General features: G+C 29.6%; 3 protein-coding genes across 3 annotated transcripts in view; 1 reads left to right on the top strand and 2 right to left on the bottom strand.

The window, feature by feature from the left end:
* Positions 1 to 532: 532 nt before the first annotated feature.
* On the bottom strand, positions 533 to 4042 carry DNApol-alpha50 (DNA primase small subunit). Its single transcript, XM_085659724.1, has 7 exons — positions 3260 to 4042; positions 3022 to 3172; positions 2752 to 2927; positions 2455 to 2653; positions 2170 to 2380; positions 1715 to 2105; positions 533 to 1629 (listed from the first exon to the last, which is right to left on the bottom strand). Exons 1-7 carry the CDS (start codon positions 3354 to 3356, stop codon positions 1610 to 1612), a joined length of 1245 nt encoding a protein of 414 aa, XP_085515850.1. The 5' UTR covers positions 3357 to 4042; the 3' UTR covers positions 533 to 1609.
* A 313-nt stretch (positions 4043 to 4355) lies between these two features.
* LOC118444724 (dynein axonemal intermediate chain 2-like) overlaps positions 4356 to 19393 on the top strand; it is a 93240-nt gene continuing 78202 nt past the window's right edge. Inside the window, exon 1 of the mRNA XM_085659722.1 lies at positions 4356 to 4492. The gene's annotated coding sequence lies outside the window, so the exon portion shown is untranslated. The remainder of the gene's footprint in view (positions 4493 to 19393) is intronic.
* On the bottom strand, positions 4735 to 17424 carry LOC118444726 (uncharacterized). Its single transcript, XM_035873279.2, has 5 exons — positions 16446 to 17424; positions 12672 to 13122; positions 11557 to 11822; positions 10928 to 11465; positions 4735 to 7531 (listed from the first exon to the last, which is right to left on the bottom strand). Exons 1-5 carry the CDS (start codon positions 16572 to 16574, stop codon positions 7101 to 7103), a joined length of 1815 nt encoding a protein of 604 aa, XP_035729172.1. The 5' UTR covers positions 16575 to 17424; the 3' UTR covers positions 4735 to 7100.

Raw genomic sequence — 19393 nt, 5'->3', positions numbered from 1 at the left:
TCGTTCAGTTTTCTCTTTGAAACATTTTCGTTTTTCGTTACATTATTCTCTTTCTTCATAATTAAAAAATTCATTTCATTTCTCGTTAGTTATCTAAGTTCGTAAATCATCAACGAACTTAATATATTAGAATCCACCGACCATGGACATATACACGAGTATTGAACTTTAATGTTTCAAAAGATAATAATTAATATTATAAATTAATATTAATCCTTTATTTAATTAATATTAATATTAAGCATTTTTCACATTAAAAAAGAATGCAATATAATATTTTGATCTGTAATATATTTTCTTGGTATAATTTTATTTTACTTTTTCGTTCGTTTATACTTTAGTATATAAATCATTTTATATAAAAATCGTTATATTATATCATATCAAATATATAAACAACAAAATCGTAAGTATGTTAAGTGCTAATTTTACATAGTTAACAATAAATATCAAATTCATCAAAGGTTTTGGCGATTGAATTCAACTCTATTTCGTTAAAAATAGAATCTAATAAATGTCATATAATCGCAAATATCTTTGAATCATAATACATAATAAAGTCACAGAAACCAAACTATCTGGTTAACTATCAAAGTCGATGAAGAGTTCGTTTTGTTGACATTATGCAAAGCTTTTTTAAAAATTTATTAATGCAAAACTTTTTTAAAAATTCGGAAAAGACATCTCCCTGTTTATATCTTCATCTTCAAAATGAGACCTTGTTTATTAAAATCAATTGAAAATTACGTTTGGATTCATTGCTGGTGTAAACCATTATAAGACAAGGGATGATGAACAATCTTAAGAAATAAATAGTGCATCGAACGAAAAACAATTATCCCATTGAATAAAATAGAAAGAGAAGGAATTTGGTGGCAATTGGGATAAATAAAGTCAGTCAAATATGGTCAGAAAGGTTTAAAAGACGATAGTGATGTACTTCATTACCTCTATTTAATCTTGGCCGATCTATCTCCTTAAAGGGTCTTTAAGCTCGCCGGCTTCACGATTTTACATTGGCGTACTCGATTCAGAATTCAAAATCAAAGTTAGAGATTGCTTATAATTACATTATTCGAATAGTTTTTATTATTGATGATAATAAATTTAAGAAATGATTTAAGTAAGGCCAATGTTTAAAATAAAATTTTTCGATTATTTTCAATAGAAAAGTTTATTTTAATCAACAATAATAGTTAGCAAAGTAGACTACGCTATTGACTATTCTATCTGAAGGTAAGCACCTTGAGCAATAAATCCATCGAGCGGTTTCCTTTACTAGCAAATTCTTTTTATTCTTCGTCAATGCGCCACCGTCTTCAAGTGACTCCGATACGACAAATATATTTGCTTGTCAAATAAAAATTCTTCTCTAACAAAGACTCTTACGCGGAACTTATTATACAAATGCGTTTAATAGATTTTGCAACTACGATATTGATCTCATTAGTCTGGATTCTTAATGTTTTTACATGTAAAAATGTTCCTAAATCTAATACATAGATCAGATGTTAAAATAAGAGTTTTCAATTAATACAATATATAAGTAATATAATCTATTTTATTTGTAAAATATTTATTATTACATTCTGAGATAACTCTGCAGTTTTTAAAATTCCATTTTTTCATCTGAAATAATTATAAAATAATATTTAATTGTTTTAAATTGAAAAATCTGTAATCATAATTAGCTAAGAGTTAATAAACAACATACCATTTTCCTTAGCCTTTAAACCCTTTCGCGCTTCTTTAAGTCCCCATAAAAATTCGTGAAATATATGAAGTGATTTCTTTAAACTCGTCTTTTTATAATCTTTTATTTTTGTTGTATCTAAATTATTAATTTCTTCTGTTTTCTCCTTTGCGTCGAACTCATTAATTTCGTCAATTAATGTCATTATTGTTGGAACCTTATCTGGCTGAAACTTTTCTACGGTCTTTACCGTAAATGGTACGCAAACTTTGCCCGTTTTTGGATGTATACAGAAAGGAGATTTTAAAAGATGATTCATTCCTTTTGTAACATTTATATCTAACCTTGGATAGGCATATTGCAACATCACTTCTTCCCTAAGATGACGGTATAAATACCATTTTGATCCCCTCTAAATTAGATGAGATGATTAGTTCTTAATGTGAATTTTACTCAAATTCACATTTCTTTTATACCTTTGTTCTTTTGTCTTTGACAAATTCACAGAATGTCTTCCATCGAGTTGTACTGGAAGAACATTGGCCAAATAAATTCTTCAGTTCTTGTTGGTCTTCTTCATCAGGTAATATCGCTAGAAACTTTTCCATTCTTTCATTTGTTCCTAATATATCTTGCTCTTCAATGCACATAGGTATAAATTCTGCTTCAATTATATCCAATGCACGTCTGTATAAGAGAATATATTAAATAAACCTAACAGTATTTATTTAACATCATAATAAAGTTAGATAATATTTCACCTAATAGATTTATGTAAAGTATCAGTGGATAAATTGACTTTCTTTTTCATGTATTCTCCTCCTCCGATAATTTGTAGATACTCTGCAACTCCAGCACGTTGAACATCTTCTAAAAAGCGTGCTTCTGGATCACAAACCCAACAATGTATACCTCTTCTACCAGAAAATACCCAGAGAATATGCTTGAATCCAAAATCAGCTAAACATATAATTATTTTTCTTAATATTAACAGATTATTTTTAACAAAAAAAAGGAAAAATATTTTCTATCATTTGTATAACTATATGTATAATTACCTCTTAACGCGTTGTCTAATATTTTACATGCAAGTATCATAAACTTCCAACATTTATTACAAATATCTGTACCTTCGCAACATGTTCTTACTTCATCATAATCTGTCATATCAATATCAAAAACAAGTTCTCTTTCAACGGGAAAAAATCGTGCTCTTTTTCTTTGTTCTTTCGGCCTATCAATTATATAATTGATCCAATAAATAAAATATATTATTTAATAAAACATTAAATAACTTAATAATAGAAAAATTATAAGATCATTCTTACGGAACATTATACACAGCACCAATGTCAATTTTAAATGGAAGAAGTCTCTTGATGTCTGCTTCTAAGTCTTTAAGAGTTTTAAATGATTGGAATCGAAGATAAATATCATCTTGAAGAGTGAAAGAGAATTCTCTTCTGCTGAAGTTATTTGCTAAAATTAATACAAATAAAGTACACAAATGTGAAATTTTCTTTGTTACATTCTAATTTTAGAAAACATGTTGAACAACAAACTTACTACTTCCATAACTGAGCCAGTCATAATAATCATTGAAAGGAAATAATCTAGCATAATAAATTGGTAATAAATCATTAAGATTTGCTACATCTCCCATTTGGAATGAATATAGTAAAACTTTGGATAAAATATCATTTAAGGGCTCTTTGCCTTTAGTGTTTTATTTCATTTACATGTCCCTAGTAAAATTCACATTAACAAAAATTTGGCGGGAATTAAGACACAAATTAACTGTAAAGTACCAAATATAACCACGTATTGATTGTTGGATGTCTAGTATAGCAACAATTTGTGTTCTCTAGTAATCAACTTCTCCTTATTGGTCATTTCTTGAAAGCGCACTCTGGACGTGCCATGATAAACTAACAAAGATTCTCGTCATATTCATAGTAAATGCGAAATATAAATTGCAACTTGTACGATCATAAAAGTAAAAAATTTAAAGACAGTGATAATTAAACAAATAATTAAAATATTCAAAAACATTCTGTGATAAATAAACGAACAATTTAAACGATAATTTATTTCATTTAACAGTATGATGTAATTTAAAGTAAGGTATAACATGTAATGGTACTTCACAGATGGATTTCTAATATTCATCTGTTTGATTTGTTGTAAATTTGTTTAGCCAAATATAGTTTACACTTTCGAATTATACTGATTGATAATACAATGACAATAAAAAAGAAAGAAAATGACGTTTTTATGTTTAATATATCTTAGTGTCATTTTTATAGTTTTGTAACAATTTAATTTGTTTTGCGCGCCCAATGACGAGTTTATTCATCATCTCCGGTTAGAAAGGTTAAATAACATTAAGTTTGATTTAATCGTACATTTAGCTGTTATAAACGCAAATTTCTTACTTACAATGTTCAATGATAACATCTTATGACCTAGCAGATCAACAACAACAGTAAAAGGAATTCTCATTGTCAGTTTATTGCGATTCTTCGACGTGTTAATATCGTTCTTTCTTTCCGTGATTAATTTATAATTTTTATTTTTATTTTCAATTTTCACTATTCAAGCAAATATGTAAAATAATATAATCAGTGAATTTCAAAATGTCTATATGGAATAATTTATCTAAAAATGTTTTACAATGTATTTGAAATAGTGTGACATTGCTGACGAGCATATCGGAAATACCCATATTTTATTTATTTACGCAGAGTCAAAAGTATTGACCTTAGTTATGTTTTAACAAAGATGTACGAGGAATTGCAGGTATGATTACGATCGAATTTTAGTCCGTATTTGTTATAATGCCAGATTTTTTCTTATATTAAGTCATAATGGCTCGAAATATAAAAGATATTTCACGCTGTTAGATAAATAATATAGAAAGCGAATGTCCAAGAATACCATATATGAAATATTCTTTCAACACTATATATTGAATATTCTTTCTCGATAAGTTCCACCAGTAACAGGATATTCGAGAAATGGAAAAAACATTTGCAAAATAATTACGTTTAAATTTTTATTCTTTTTTTTTGTTTTCTTTTTCTTTTGCTTTTTTCTTTTATAATATTGCTACACGCATATTTATTCAATTTTTTTTTTTAATAGTGTAGTACCTTCATCCCTTTGACCTTACGTGCAAAAATAGAACGATTACTCTATTTTCGGACAAACATTATTAATTAGGAATGTATTGTGAACTTATCTAAATTAAATCAAAATTATCTTTAACGGCGCGCTGCGAAAGCGATTAAACGAATTTAATTAATTTTTTACGTAAGGACGAGACATCGATATATATATATATATTTCTTGCTTTTCCTTGTGTCTTCCACAACCCACGTCCCACGTTGTAAAGAAAAGAAATGTAAGTACGAACTATTACACGATGGTAAAATATACTTTTTCGATATATTTATTTACAATTTCGTGCATATATCTATGTATATAGTGATGATATATCATATATGAACGCGCGTCGCGAGCCGTATATAAAGTAATAAAAATTATAATCAAATTCTAATAACGCAAAATAAAAATCAGGCGAGGAATACTTTGAATTCATTTTCTTTCTTATCTTGAAGTAAAGGTCGGCATGTGATTTACACAATACAGTCTTAGCACTTGGTGCAAAATACACGCTTAACTTTTAACTCTTGTATATTGAAAACTTTTTTTTTTTATACTGAGAACTTATCTAACTAAACGCATACCGTTTTTCCTTTTAGAATTTCTTAGTAGCTCTTCAAAGAAAGAATTTTCTATCTTTTCTACTTCCTATTCTTTCATTCATTTTTATCTTCTTACAACAAAGACAAAACATGCATTTTAAGACTATCTGTCGGTACGTCATTTTCGTGTGGATATAACTTTTCCTTTTTTTTTCTTGACAGATCATGGGTATCTACCGTACACCGTTGTAAATATTTTTCTTTTGCATAATAACGTGCGTAAAATTACACATTGCATTTTCGTAAAAAGTTATTTTTAAAGCTGTAATATAATAATAATAATAATAATAATAATAATAATAATAATAATAATAATAATAATAATAATAATAATAATAATAATAATAATATAATTGTATAATATTTTCATATATATATGTGTATATATATATATCTCTTTATCATTCATATACTCTACAATTGCAAATATTTACAAAAATCGTAGTACTGCCTATGATAACAATATTAATCGTTGCAAGATTCCGATTGGCTTGAAGCCATCCATACAATGTTCGATGAATACAGGGTTTCTATAAATTATCTGAAGTGATTGTGATTAAGGGAAACAATTTGTTTTAAGACGATTTTCGAATCTTCGATGATGCTTCAGAAAAGGCAACGTGATCCTTGCCTTTAATGGATGATTATTTCTTAATGTATCATAGATAAAAAAGAGTACTCTATTAATAACGTGATTTATATGGTCATTCGAATGTATATGTGAAAAGTTAAGATATTTATTTGATATTCAGTTCGAGAGCACAAATCACATGAATTGATATCCATGTTACTGCAATGCTTCTAAATATTTTTAATTTGCATGCGTGCGTATGTGTGTTGTGTGTAATTTCTGATTATGAATTTAATATATGTAATAAAACCGATAAAGTTATTATTGAATATTAATTATCATTTTCAATTCCTCGAACTGAATATAAAAATAGATATTTTTCTTGAGATATAACTAATGTGTAAAAGAAAATTACGGTATTCGAATCGTCGATTTTTTTTTAAATAACGAAAGAATCTATATTCTGTATGAACAAAAGATTGTTGCTATTCCTAATAATATCCGTTCTAAATATTATTGTCTTACAAGACAGATATTTTATCGCTAACGATGAAATTCAAGCTTTGCTCGATAAGTGTCTTATCTGCAAATGGAGAATATCATTAACGTGGAAAGAATCAATAATATATGATATCTTCTCTCTTTCCATATAATGACGATATTATTTCATTATCAACATTCCCATCGATAGTTAACATACTTTTTATTTTCTATATATGAATATTAAAACTAACGTTGATCGGACGATTCTATAATAATATTCCATGATCGATCCTCTTACATGATAAACATTTATTTAAAGTAAAACAAAGAATGTATGTTATTAGAGGAATATATTAAATTCTTAATGTTTCTTTTCAATTCGATTTACTATTAACGTTTAACTTTGTCGCTAGTTATATCGATGTGTGTTTATTATTGAAAAATTCGAAATTCACGACGAAAACCTTTGAGATACGTGCGTTCTTTCACGGTCGTTCGATTTCATTTAAACAGTATTTATTCTTTCATTTTGTTGTTATCTCCAGAAAAAAGGGAAATAAAGAAGAAAAGAAAGAAAGGTGGTACTTCACTGTTCATGAGGTACTTTTACGAGGACGGTTCTGGTGCCTTCCGAGTCAGATATATTGATCTTTAGTTCGTTGGTCAAAGCTTCAAGCTTATCGACCACTTTAGGTTCCGTTTTCCCGCCTGGATTAGGTGGTGGCCAAACGTCGTCCAATGGTGGCTCGATATATTTCCGATTGCTCGGTTTCATAAACGGCATTTCTTGGCCACCAAGTATACCACTTAACGTACCACCAATTTGTTCCGAGGAAGCAATGAACTTTTGATTGTTCACTTCGTTCTCAATGCGAGGACGTTTGTAGGGAGGCATCTGAACCACGGGACTGTAATCGTGATCCAAAAGACCCTCGACTTCCTGCAACAATTCCTCGCCATATTGTTGCAGTTCTTCATCTTTTAATTGTTTCGTATAAAGGAGTGTCCTCGAGCGACCTAAAAATAAACTCTCATTAGCGATTGAACATTTTTCAAATTTGTTTTTTCTTTCTCCCTCTTCTTCTTTTTTTTTTTTAATCGACCTGTATTCTAAAAGTCAACAACTTTTCTATATAATTTCTATTAAATGTAAAAGTAGATGAAGGTTGATACGGATGTGAACGTAACAGCGAAGCCCTATATTATTGGAGTAGGCCAAGGAAACTGGGGAATAAGAGAGATATAATGAAACTTTCAAGTACGATCGAAAAAATATTCGGTACAAATGAATTTTTTTTTTGTTCTATTTTTTCGTTATCATCCACCGACTTTTTTTTTTTAAATCGTTATCGCAAAGAAATATTTCTCTAATTGATATCATTAGTAATTCTTTTTAAGTAGTAAGCAGTATACAATGAATTTCATAACCTCCGGTTGAAGAATGATTGCGAAACAGTGCACGTATGTAGTCCCTAAAGTTCTCGCTTTGAAATTCCAAGAAGGGGTCATCGACATAACAGTGATGATAATTCGTGATCGGAAAAATCCGAGTATTAGATAAATTCAATTGACCGTTTAATTAAGAATTATTTAGAATTTATTCTTTTTTTAACGTTTTATTACTTTCAATTTATAAAACTTTTAAATGTTTTCAACTGATCTTAGAACGTCATTTGGATTAGTAAAATGATCATGACCTAAATCATTTCATTTCTAAATTGTCGATAGTCTAGATTTTTCGTCGAAAAGAGCTTCGATACAACAATCGAACGGTGCTTTCTTGTCTTCATTTAGAAAGTTGTAGATCAACTCGTCGGCAATCTCACACCATGCTCCGGTTTCACCGTTCTCTTCTTAACTTTGATCTTTCTTTCTCCATCCCTTTACTTCATATATCTTTCTCTGTTTCATCATTCGCTCCTTTCTTTAACCTAAAGAGATTTTACGCTTTAAAGAGCTATTTCACTCATTTGCCTCTCTCTTTCTCTCCACTCACTTCGTTATATATAAAGTTTTGAAATATTGAAGTTATATTATTATCGAAAATTGTCATGAACTCGAGATAATTCAATAATACAATTTATTGCGCATTTTCTCTAAATGATATCTTACGATATCTAATATTAATAAGTGAAGATATACGTGAAACGTTATTGTTTCACTCGATTTATTTATGACAACGTCTTAATCGTAAATAGTAATGAGAACATGGTCTAATTAACTTTATTTAATCTCATATATAGCGATGTTTATCATAGTATATTATTTAATTTAAAAGATATATTTTAGATAGAAGAATATATTTAAGAAGTTTCTAGTTGTTAAGAAAAATGCATAAAAAAAAAGATACTACAAAAAATGTTGACACGACTGTCCCATGAAATTATATGTATTTAAATTTCTGAGTAAGCAAGTTTTATTTAATCGTATAACTTAGCAAACAAAAACATGATGCAAGCGAAATATCCATTTATCAAGTCTTTGCTATTTATATTTGAAGTCGAAAAAGAAATTATTATAATCGATCATTATGAGGATGACGAATAAATTATTTTATAATGACAAAATAGTTAAAAGATGAAGCAAGAAAAGGTTTAAAATTTACAATTATAAATAGCAAAACATTTCATAATAGTATTAATAAAAAATATATTTTAGTCACGTTAATATACAAATGTTGATAAAAAATTGATGATAACAAGAAATTTGAATTCTTTTTAATCACCAAGAATTCAAGTGATTTTATAAATTTTTTTATTAGCTAAAAAACACGGATCATATATTTCAATTATATTTGTTTTCAGAAATAAATAGAACTTTTTACTATTTGAACATTTGAACAGTCATCGGGGAAATAGAAGTATGATGCATATATACATATATATATATATATGTGTGTGTGTGTGTTTGTGTGTGTAGTATCAAAGTACACTTTAACGTACCGTTGGATTATCTAAGGTTACCTAATCGTTTTTCAAGATACGGAAAATATATCCAATCGTTATAACGTCGTTTAAACAATATTTACGAGCATTTTATGATCTTATTTTTTCTACACAATATATAGAATTATATTCATTTTTGTGTATTGTATTTAACAAATTTTCCTTAATTAATCGTTAAAATAAATTCATGGAAAATATATACATAAAAAGTATAATAATAAATTCTATCAAATATATTAATATATGAATTCTATCATAAATATATATATTTACATTCAATATCAATCGTAAATTGTAAGAAAATATGTTATTGATCAGTAATATGATCAGATCAATTTTAATCCAATTGTAAATGAAAATTTATATAATTGCTACTTGTAAATATTGTCTCGACGAAATTATATTAGGTGGACCGGAAAGTAATGTCGTTTCTGGGTATGTCGATATTTGATTGTTAAAAATTGTTAAAAATTTATTCGTTTGAATTTAATTTAAGAAAGCGACATTACTTTCTGGTTCCCCTAATATATAAAGGCGTATAAATATATATATGTACATGTAATGTAATTAAATATACATATGTATATATAATTAATCAAGTGACTAGATTGATCCGATACTAAAGTACAAAGAGACGATCATAATTCTTTCTAAGAATAGATAAAAGAATAGGGAAAACGAGAAATTGAGTTTGCCGACAGGCGGAATGTGAACGGAAAAGAAAAAGTTAGGAGAGTAGTACCTTTCACAATTTTATGTGAGTTCAACGTACCAAGCAGTAACCGCTAGGGCATTGTCAAACAGATTTAACTTGCGCACAGATGCGCATGCGCGCGTTTGTGTACATGTGTCTACGGCAGTTGTAACGGTTCTTAAAGATTTGTTATATCTTACGATCGTCGTTCAAGGATTGGACGAAAGAATCAGTGTAGAATGTGCTCGAACTTCTGAAGCATGACCTCGTTTAAGAACGAAAATAACTACCCACCGACAATAGGATGAGAATTTTATATATTGCCATAAATTTACCAAGAATTTAAAGTGAAGTTGTACGTTTATTTTTTTTGTAATATATATCATTCGCAAAAAAAAAACACTTTAATACGGTAAAAGTATAATAGATGATTTAGTATAATTTGAATAAACTAACTTTCTTATATGGAAATGATATCAATGTAAAAAGTAGCTAATGTTTGTTGTAATGATATCTGATTTTTCTTCATTTGATAAATTTCAAAGAGATCTATCCTATTTATCATATGTAATATTTTTAAGATAAAATTTTTAAGTAATATCATGCAAAGTATATGGAAGATTTATTCGTTTTAAAATTTGGCGATTCACACGGCAAAATAAAAAGGTCTAAGTCACATTAAAGAACGAAATGCAAGAAGAAAAGTGGAGATAGTAAAATGTAATATATAACATGTGTAATTATATTAGAATTTGTAGTAATACAATGACTCACCTGCAAGAGGCGGCATCTTTTCAGGTTGTTCTTGCTCCTTTGTGAGTTCATTGTTGGAATTTGAGTGTGGTCGAAGATTCGGCACAGCTACGAGTGCTAGCGAAAGTAACAGGACCATCAGACAAGTTGCTGGTTGAGCGCTTTTGTTGCTTTTTTGTATTAATGCTTGGAGTCTCTTAAGTTGACCGGCTAGACTCTGATTTTGGGATTGGAGTGCTTTTATACGTTTGAGCAACGTCATGTTTTCTTCTGTGCACTGTTTTACACGATCCTCCAATCCATCCACGTATTCCTTTTTTCTTTTACGTGAATCCTGAGCAGATATTTTGTTGCGAATCTTACGTCTGATCCTCTTCAGCTCACGTTCTTCGTGTTTCGTGAGCGGATAATGAGTTGGTAACGTTATTCCTTCCTTTTGTAAAAGACGTTTTTCTTCAGCATTTAATTTTAATCTTGGATAAGGTGAATCTGTTTCCGAAATTTCGTCACTCGAATTACAACCCTTTTCGCTGCTGGAATCTTCTTGCTTTATAGTCATCTGAAGAAAAATAAATCATTTTCAAATATTTAAAAAAATGTATTTTTATAACGATATTCAATAGGAATGGCAAATAATGCTTTTTTTCTACCTGAACAGGTTTGTTAATGATATTTGCTTGATTAATCTTGAAGCCTTTGAGATTTCTGGCTTGCGATGCGTTTATTATCTTTATTGTTCGTACTTCCTTCATGTCCTTTAAGCTAACGGGTAATAAAATCGACCTAGGGTTACCAGATCCCATTGGTGTAACACGAATTAATTGCCTTATGTTTCTCTTTCCACTGCACGTCAGATTGCGAACATTTACTGTATTTTCCTGAGGCGTCACATGTGCCTGTTGCTTAATTAGTGCTTCTGTAAAATATACACTTTTATCTCTTAACAATCCATTTCCTTATCTCTTTATCAAACTTTTTATTCCTTTAACATCTTTGAAAATATGTTTCGTCGACAAAACAAAAAAAAAAAAGAAAAAAAGAAATACAATATGCAGCTGAATTATTTGTTTTAATTCGTCGATGTATCAGATTTTTTTTCCTCATACTATATATGTCTATAAACAAATAAGAATCCAAGAGGAGTTAAAAAAATGCAATAAACGAGAAAAAACTTCCACGATTTGCGTCACGATAATTATGTTGACATATTAATGAAACGATTGAAGCAAATAAATTGTTCTTAATAAAAGGATTCGCCTTCAAACTCCATGATTCTTTATAAAAAAAATTGTGAAACAAACAATTCATTCAATATATAATTTTCTATGATCAATATCTAAGAACTAATATTAATTTCTAATAAACAATTTTTAAAAATACGCAATTGTTTAAATCAGTACAGAACATTGACGTATCAAATGTGATATTAAAATCATAGAAATGTTATCGATATTTACGTTATGTCACGCTAAAGACGAATGATTGATGAGACGTAATATTTTTTAGCAGCAGAATTATTTTTTTCTGAAAGTAAGATAACTTTATGTAGAAGTAGGAAAAATCAATACAAGATTGTTCCCATTTTGGTGTATCCGATTTAGTATTTTTGGGGTGATAAGATATAACACTAATCTTAAATTAAATCAATAGATTCTAGAATATCCTGAACAATTATTTTATATAATTTTTTGTTCGATTATATGTATGATAGCAATTTTAAGATAGAATTGAATTGGATGATCGAATAAATAATGAATATTCTTACCTATATTAACTGTCGGTTGTTGATCTGTTGTTATGACAGGAGTAGAATCAGGAACGGTATTGTTAGGATTTACCACAGCTACGAGAGTTGGCTCGAACTCCATTTCTTCGTTAACATCCGTGACTGGTGATCCTATATTCGAGGAGACAACCGATCTTATAGGACTGTCGATACTACCCATCGATTGATTTGGACTTCCTAATGAATCAAAATCCATAAAATTTTGAGGACTGCTTAAATCCGAATTCGAGACTTCAGCTTGGTCTTCTTCGATCGGTAAAAGAGGACTCAATTGTTGCTCGCAGGAAAGACTCAAAGCACTGGAAAGTCCACTGTCCGATGAGGAGGATGGAATAGCTTCTAAATCATTCTCGATCAGATTGAATTGATTATCTTCTAATTTGAAAATCGAATCCAAGAAATCGTCCGGATTTGTTGGCCATTCTTCCGTCTAAAAAAGATTTATATATTGAACGATGGCAATGATGAATAGTTCGATGAAATATATTTGTGATGTGATATAGATTGCATGTTATATACGTGCTGCAACAAAGATTACATATATTAAAGATTCAATTCTAAATTTACAATCGTCTTTATCGACTTATAATCTTGACGGTGAAAGAACGAACGAATTTATTCGCGAAAAATTGTACGACCTACTTCTTCGAAGCCAAGCGCTTTTGTGTGTGCATACATATATGGCCGGCCGCTCATGATTAAAGCAACATCGAGCATCGGTAGAATTATCTTTTAAATATTACTCATGGCATTTAACGCGCGTATGTATAATCGATGTTTAATGTCAAGTTTTAATAGTTTTATTCGATTAGTAAGTCTTATTCTAATAAGATTTTATGCGTTTAAATAATTTCCCTTTGTTTTTAGAAAATTTTTATCAGATTGTAAAACATTGAACTCATAGTTTCCATTAATGATTTTAGATAAAGTTGACTTTCTCCGTAAATTAAGAAGATATCTAAAAATAAATCTAAGCTAAAATGTTCTTGACTTTGAAACTAACGTATACTTTTATATTGATATTGCGGTCATGAATCAAGAAAAAATACAACTTTCTACGCGTCAATAACGAAAAAAAAAAAAAAAAAAAAAAATATATATATATATATATATATATATAAACTATCTCGAAATTTTAGTCTTCCCAATCATTCTTCAAATCTTTGCAAAATTCATCATTTTGCAATGTCATGATTCTTTTTTTACATTTCAGAAAATGTTTCGCTGAGAAGTCAAAGAAAACAAAATAAATAAATCGCACGTTTTTTGTCTCTTTTTTTCTCGGATAATTATTTTCTTTTTTGTAGGATGTTCGATTTGACGATGATGTCACAAGCTTTCGATAAAGCTTATCTTTGTCAAAAAAAGAAAAAAAAAATTCGAATCTCTTAAGACTACTTATTTATTTATGATAATATGTGTTATTAAATTAGAGATCTTTGTTTTCACATAATGCGTCGTTTTATTTTTATCAACGGTTGGCATAACTTCAACTTGGGAAAGCACGTTTCTCGCCATTGGCAAGAAACTCGTCCCAGATTGGAGTAAATTGTATATCTCACCCCTCCTCCTCTCTCTCTCTCTCTCTCTCTCTCTCTCTCTCTCTCTCTCTCTCTCTCTCTTTGTCTGTTTTTCATTTACGTCATTATCAATTCATCTTAATTGAGATTGTAATGCGAATTTTCTACGGGGAAAATACATTTCGTTTCTCGGATTTTTATTCTTACGAGAATACAATTTTTCTTATGGAAAAAAAACCAATCTTGCGAATCTTTTCGTATTTTGAAAGTTAGTTTCATGCAAATTTATTAAAATCAGAATCGCAATATCTGTAGAATGAGCATAATAATGTAAACAATAATTTACAAACTGACAAGCGATTTAGAAAGAAGTAGATTAGACTCTAATTCCTAAATCAGAGCAATGTATCGAATAAACTTCAATTGCATTGATTAACGTGCGTTAATCCTTAATTGGATTCTTTAGGTGAGTCCATAAAGAGAATATTTATACTAGCGTAAGAAGTCCCGTAACGTAACGGTATTCTACGTTCGAAGGTCATTTGCCGTAACGAGTAGAATTTGAATCATTTTAAACTGAGAAGAAATTTTAACGTTTTATTATAAGTATAGTATAAAATAATGAAAAAAATTAGAAAGCGATATTAAACGATGAAACGGAGCATCGAAAGTTCATTCATCCTTCTGAATATTGAATTAGATTAAACTATATATTCTTGTAGAAAGATAATAGGAGAAAGTGTTAATTTACTTAATAATTAAAAGCATTGTTCTTACGACAAAAATGCATATTTTTAATGTAAGGATAAATGAAGTTTCTCGCTAAAGAGATTTGAAGAAGAATTCAATATGACGACGTATATACATATATAATATCGGCACGTGTACGAGACCATTCCATATGGATGCTAAAAGTTCATAATGATTACATAATTCATATAATATTCATTCAAGAAAATATCACTAGAATGTTTGATATTTACTTAATTCTCATTTCTTATTTTGATAGTATATAAAGAAATTCATTTTTATTTTTGTGCTTGTTCCTACGCATAATATAATAAATATGAATCGATCGAATTATGCGTTTAGAAAATATTTCGAAAAAATCGAATTTTTTGGTTAAATATATCTTTATATAATAATTAAAAAGAAAAATAATGAAATTAAAATGTAGAAAAATATATTTTAAAGTAAATTTTATAACGAAGTTTATGTTCATCCTGTATTAGAATTTGTCGGTATCTGTATTAAACTATAATTATTTGGATTACTCTGTTCCGTTCAATCTCGTAAGCAAATGAACGATTCAAGAAGAACGTTAGCATGCACGTGGGTACATGTGCACCATATGTTAACGTCTTACGACGGGAGAAAGATGAATAACGGGAATTTCCCGCGAGGTTTGGTCTTACGATTGAGTTTCTCGTCAGTTTTTTTCGATTGATGCTTTTCGTTTTTTATTTGTTTACTTCGATAGAAGAAGGAAGTTCCGTGATAACATATGTTTACGCGTAAAAATTTGAAAACACGTTTCGTGAAAGGTTTCGATTAACGATATTCCTACTTTTACAGATTAATAAGAACAATAAAATATGTAAGCGAAAAGTAGCACAAGATGCGGTGAAATATAAACGGTCAATGATCCTCCCATGAGATCACTAGAAATCCGATCATAGTATCTTATTTTATTTTTCTCACAAGAGATAACAAGTACAATAAGTCTAAGTTAAAAACTTTTTCAAACTTTCATACTTCCTGTATAAATCTTTAATCGAATCAATTATATTTTTAATAGTTAACGTTATAATTAATTATGCATAATCGATACTTAAACCTAACGTTTTTATCATATACTATGATAGGATCAATATTAAGAATATAATGGAGTGTCATAAAATTATTAAAACAAATTCATACATTAAAAATACGTAAAATGATTTTATTGAGATCTAATAAATTCTTCGTTATAAGATTAAAATTATCCGTTCGATGAGATAAGAAGATTCGTTCTATGTGATAAGAAGACAACAAAAAATCTGTATTTCGTCGAATTCCACGAAAGAATCACGAAAACTGTTTTTTCTTTCTAACAGAATCGAAGGGAACAACAACCTATAGAAGTTTACGATGGAAATATCGTAAACTATTGTAGCTAAGTTCAACATTTATTCATGACAAAGTTATTCGTGTCATCGATAAAGCCGGCTATGACTGTGCGTCTGAAACTTACCGTGATGGCGTCGTCAGTGTAATTGTGATCGACGAAAGGCTCATCCTTAACGACATCCTTAAGGAAGGCGTCTTCGCGAGAAAATAATAAATCCATGAAATTCATATCCGAAGAGGATGACGACGACATAATTGCACTCTTTTTCGTCAAGAAAAAAAGTATCTTTTTTGTTCTCCTTTCCAAAAGCTGATTAACACACGAGACGCGCGCGCGCGCACGCGCACACGCACAATTACACGCACTCACGCACGCACGCACACGCACACACACACACAATACTTGTTAAAGCAAAGGAAGAAGAAGTTATTTTCTTGTATTAAACTTCCTCCATGAAAGAAATAATGTATTGAAGGGTCTTTTCTCTATGGGAAGAACCGCGTGTTTTCACGCAATGTGACGAAGCGCTTCGTATCACGAAAATGAACACGATAACGTACGAAAGTGGACTAATGAGCTTGGGTGGAAGAGTAGTGGAAGGGACAGTCTCCTTACTCGTTCGGAATCGGATTTCACAGTGTCGAGTAAGAGATGGAGGGAGGAAGAGAGAAAGAGATATTTTTACTCCCCCACTACTCGCTGTGTTGAGAAAAAGAGAGAGAAAAAGAAAGAGAAAAGGAGAGAGGGACTTTTAGAATGGCTCGCTCCCTCTTTTTCTCTCTCTCTGTCTGTCTGTCTGTCTATCTATCTATCTATCTATCTCTCTCTCTCTTTCTCTTTTTTGGTTTTCTCTTGCTTTTTCACACGATTGAAACACTTCGTCCTTGTCTATTTTTTTAGAGGCTCTTCCGATATTCTCACGATACGATTTTAATGATTTTAAATCTATACTTTTTCTTTTCTATATCAATATATTTATTTTCGTGCACACACTTTTTTCCTTTTTATTTTTTTACAAATTGTATAGGTGAATCGATGAAACAAAATTAACAGAAAACGAAGGCGTCGGCCGCGCTGCCAACGTGGCACTGAACGCGTCACACGGCGGCGCGACTACGAGCGAGCATGTGATTGGTTCACTCGAACTACGCGATAGATCGATTTTGAGCACTCATGCAGGGACGAATATTTTCATTCTCTAGATATGTGAAAGTTTTAGTAGAAATAATATTTTCTTAAGTTCATTTTTCATTTTTTTTCTTTTTAAATATTTTCTTTTCTTATGATGTTATCGCGATGTATTTGAAGATGAACGATATACAATAATGCTTTTAATATTTTTGGTACTTTTAGCAGGGCGATCGAAGTGCGTGATTCCTACTTGAACAGAATGCACATTATATTTGACCTATGATTACATCAGGCATTATCAGTAGGTAATGTAGAAAATGATATAATGTTATGTGTTATATATTCAAAATAATTTTGTATATTACATCTTTGTATTTATCAGTAAATATCAATATTTCATTTTTAAAAAGAGATAAAAAAATTTTATTCTGAATATTATCAACAGAGAAAAAGAATTTCTTCTTGGAAAATTAAGGTAGCGCATTCTAGCGGCCGCGTTAGTAAGCATAAGAAGCATAAGAAAATACGATATTATTTTAATTTGTATCGCATTTTTTTTTTCAATTATGTACACTTTATTTAATTATTAAAATATTTAATATTATTTAACATTTATAATTGGGAATATACCAACAAAACCAATGAAATGATTAAAATATATGTGCATTAATTGTACGTTTAAAACGTATGTACATTAATATTGCATTATACATTATTTATTCATTAAACTTATTTATCTTGCAATTTGTTCTGATAAAAAAAGATCAAAAATTCGCAATAAATGGAAAACATCTGCACAAGTTCTCAGTCGTATCTTCGTTCTTATTTTTTTCTACTATTCGTAAATACTAAAATAAATTTCAACATCATAAAAGTTCTGTGAAGCGAGAGAAAAAGAAGTATCTTCCGGGTTTTAATCTAGTACCTCTTTAATCGTCTCGTTCTCTTTTTCATCCCTTCACCACGGTCGACCTTCACCGTTGCGTTGATAACCCGATGGAATAATTCATTTTCGGCGGAAACTCCGAGTCTCCGCTTGCACGCTTCGCACGATTGCCTCCAGTGGCCGTGGCCATCCACTTCCGGCTGCACCGGACAACGCGCGAACCGTAAATCGCAGAAGCTCGGATATATATGTGTTCCTGCTAATCAAGTCTCTGATGTATCGTATATCGTTCTCTCTCTCTCTCTCTCTCTCTCTCTCTCTCTCTCTTTCATTCTCTAGTTTCAAGCTTCGTCGTCCAATAACGATACGCAGCGATCACCACAAGCTACGCTGTGTGATATAAAACTCAAGAAAAAGTAACACAACAATTCGTATGCATAAACTATTATGCACGTAAATATATATATGTAATAAAAGAAAAATGGATCATAAAAATATTCGAATACGTATTGAAATTGAATAACTTTTTACAGATTGCATAAAATGATCTGAATTTTGATATAGATAATAAAAAAAATTAATATTCTGTAAAAAGTACATGAAAAAGAAAATAATAATTTGTTTGCTTTTATTGATACAATTCTATATATATCACATATAACTTAATAATTAATTTTGTATCTATTAAAAATTCTACAATATTTTATTTATCCTAAAAAAAAAATGATCTAATCCCGAAAAATATTTGTATATTTCTGCGACGCATTGTATATGTATGTACGTAAGTATATAGGATTCATACGTTAAAATAAAATAAATGGGTAGGTAATTAATTTATTCGAAAAGTGTACATTATACAGATTCAAGAGAGAATAATTTCTCCAATATAATAACAGCGTTTGTAAATGTTAATAGCATTTATTACATATGTTTAATCTTATTTCTACAATGATAGCGTCTATCATTTTTACTGTTTAAACATATCCCTGTAATTCCTATATTAAAGGATTCATTAAATATTCATGGTTTTTTTCTGAATTATTTTCCATACGAA

The sequence above is a fragment of the Vespa mandarinia genome, chromosome 10, assembly GCF_050613455.1.
Source record: "Vespa mandarinia isolate Hongniang chromosome 10, ASM5061345v1, whole genome shotgun sequence".
Taxonomy (NCBI): domain Eukaryota; kingdom Metazoa; phylum Arthropoda; class Insecta; order Hymenoptera; family Vespidae; genus Vespa; species Vespa mandarinia.
The sequence above is the reverse complement of the archived record's forward strand: the minus strand, read 5'-3'. Positions and strand labels throughout refer to the sequence as shown.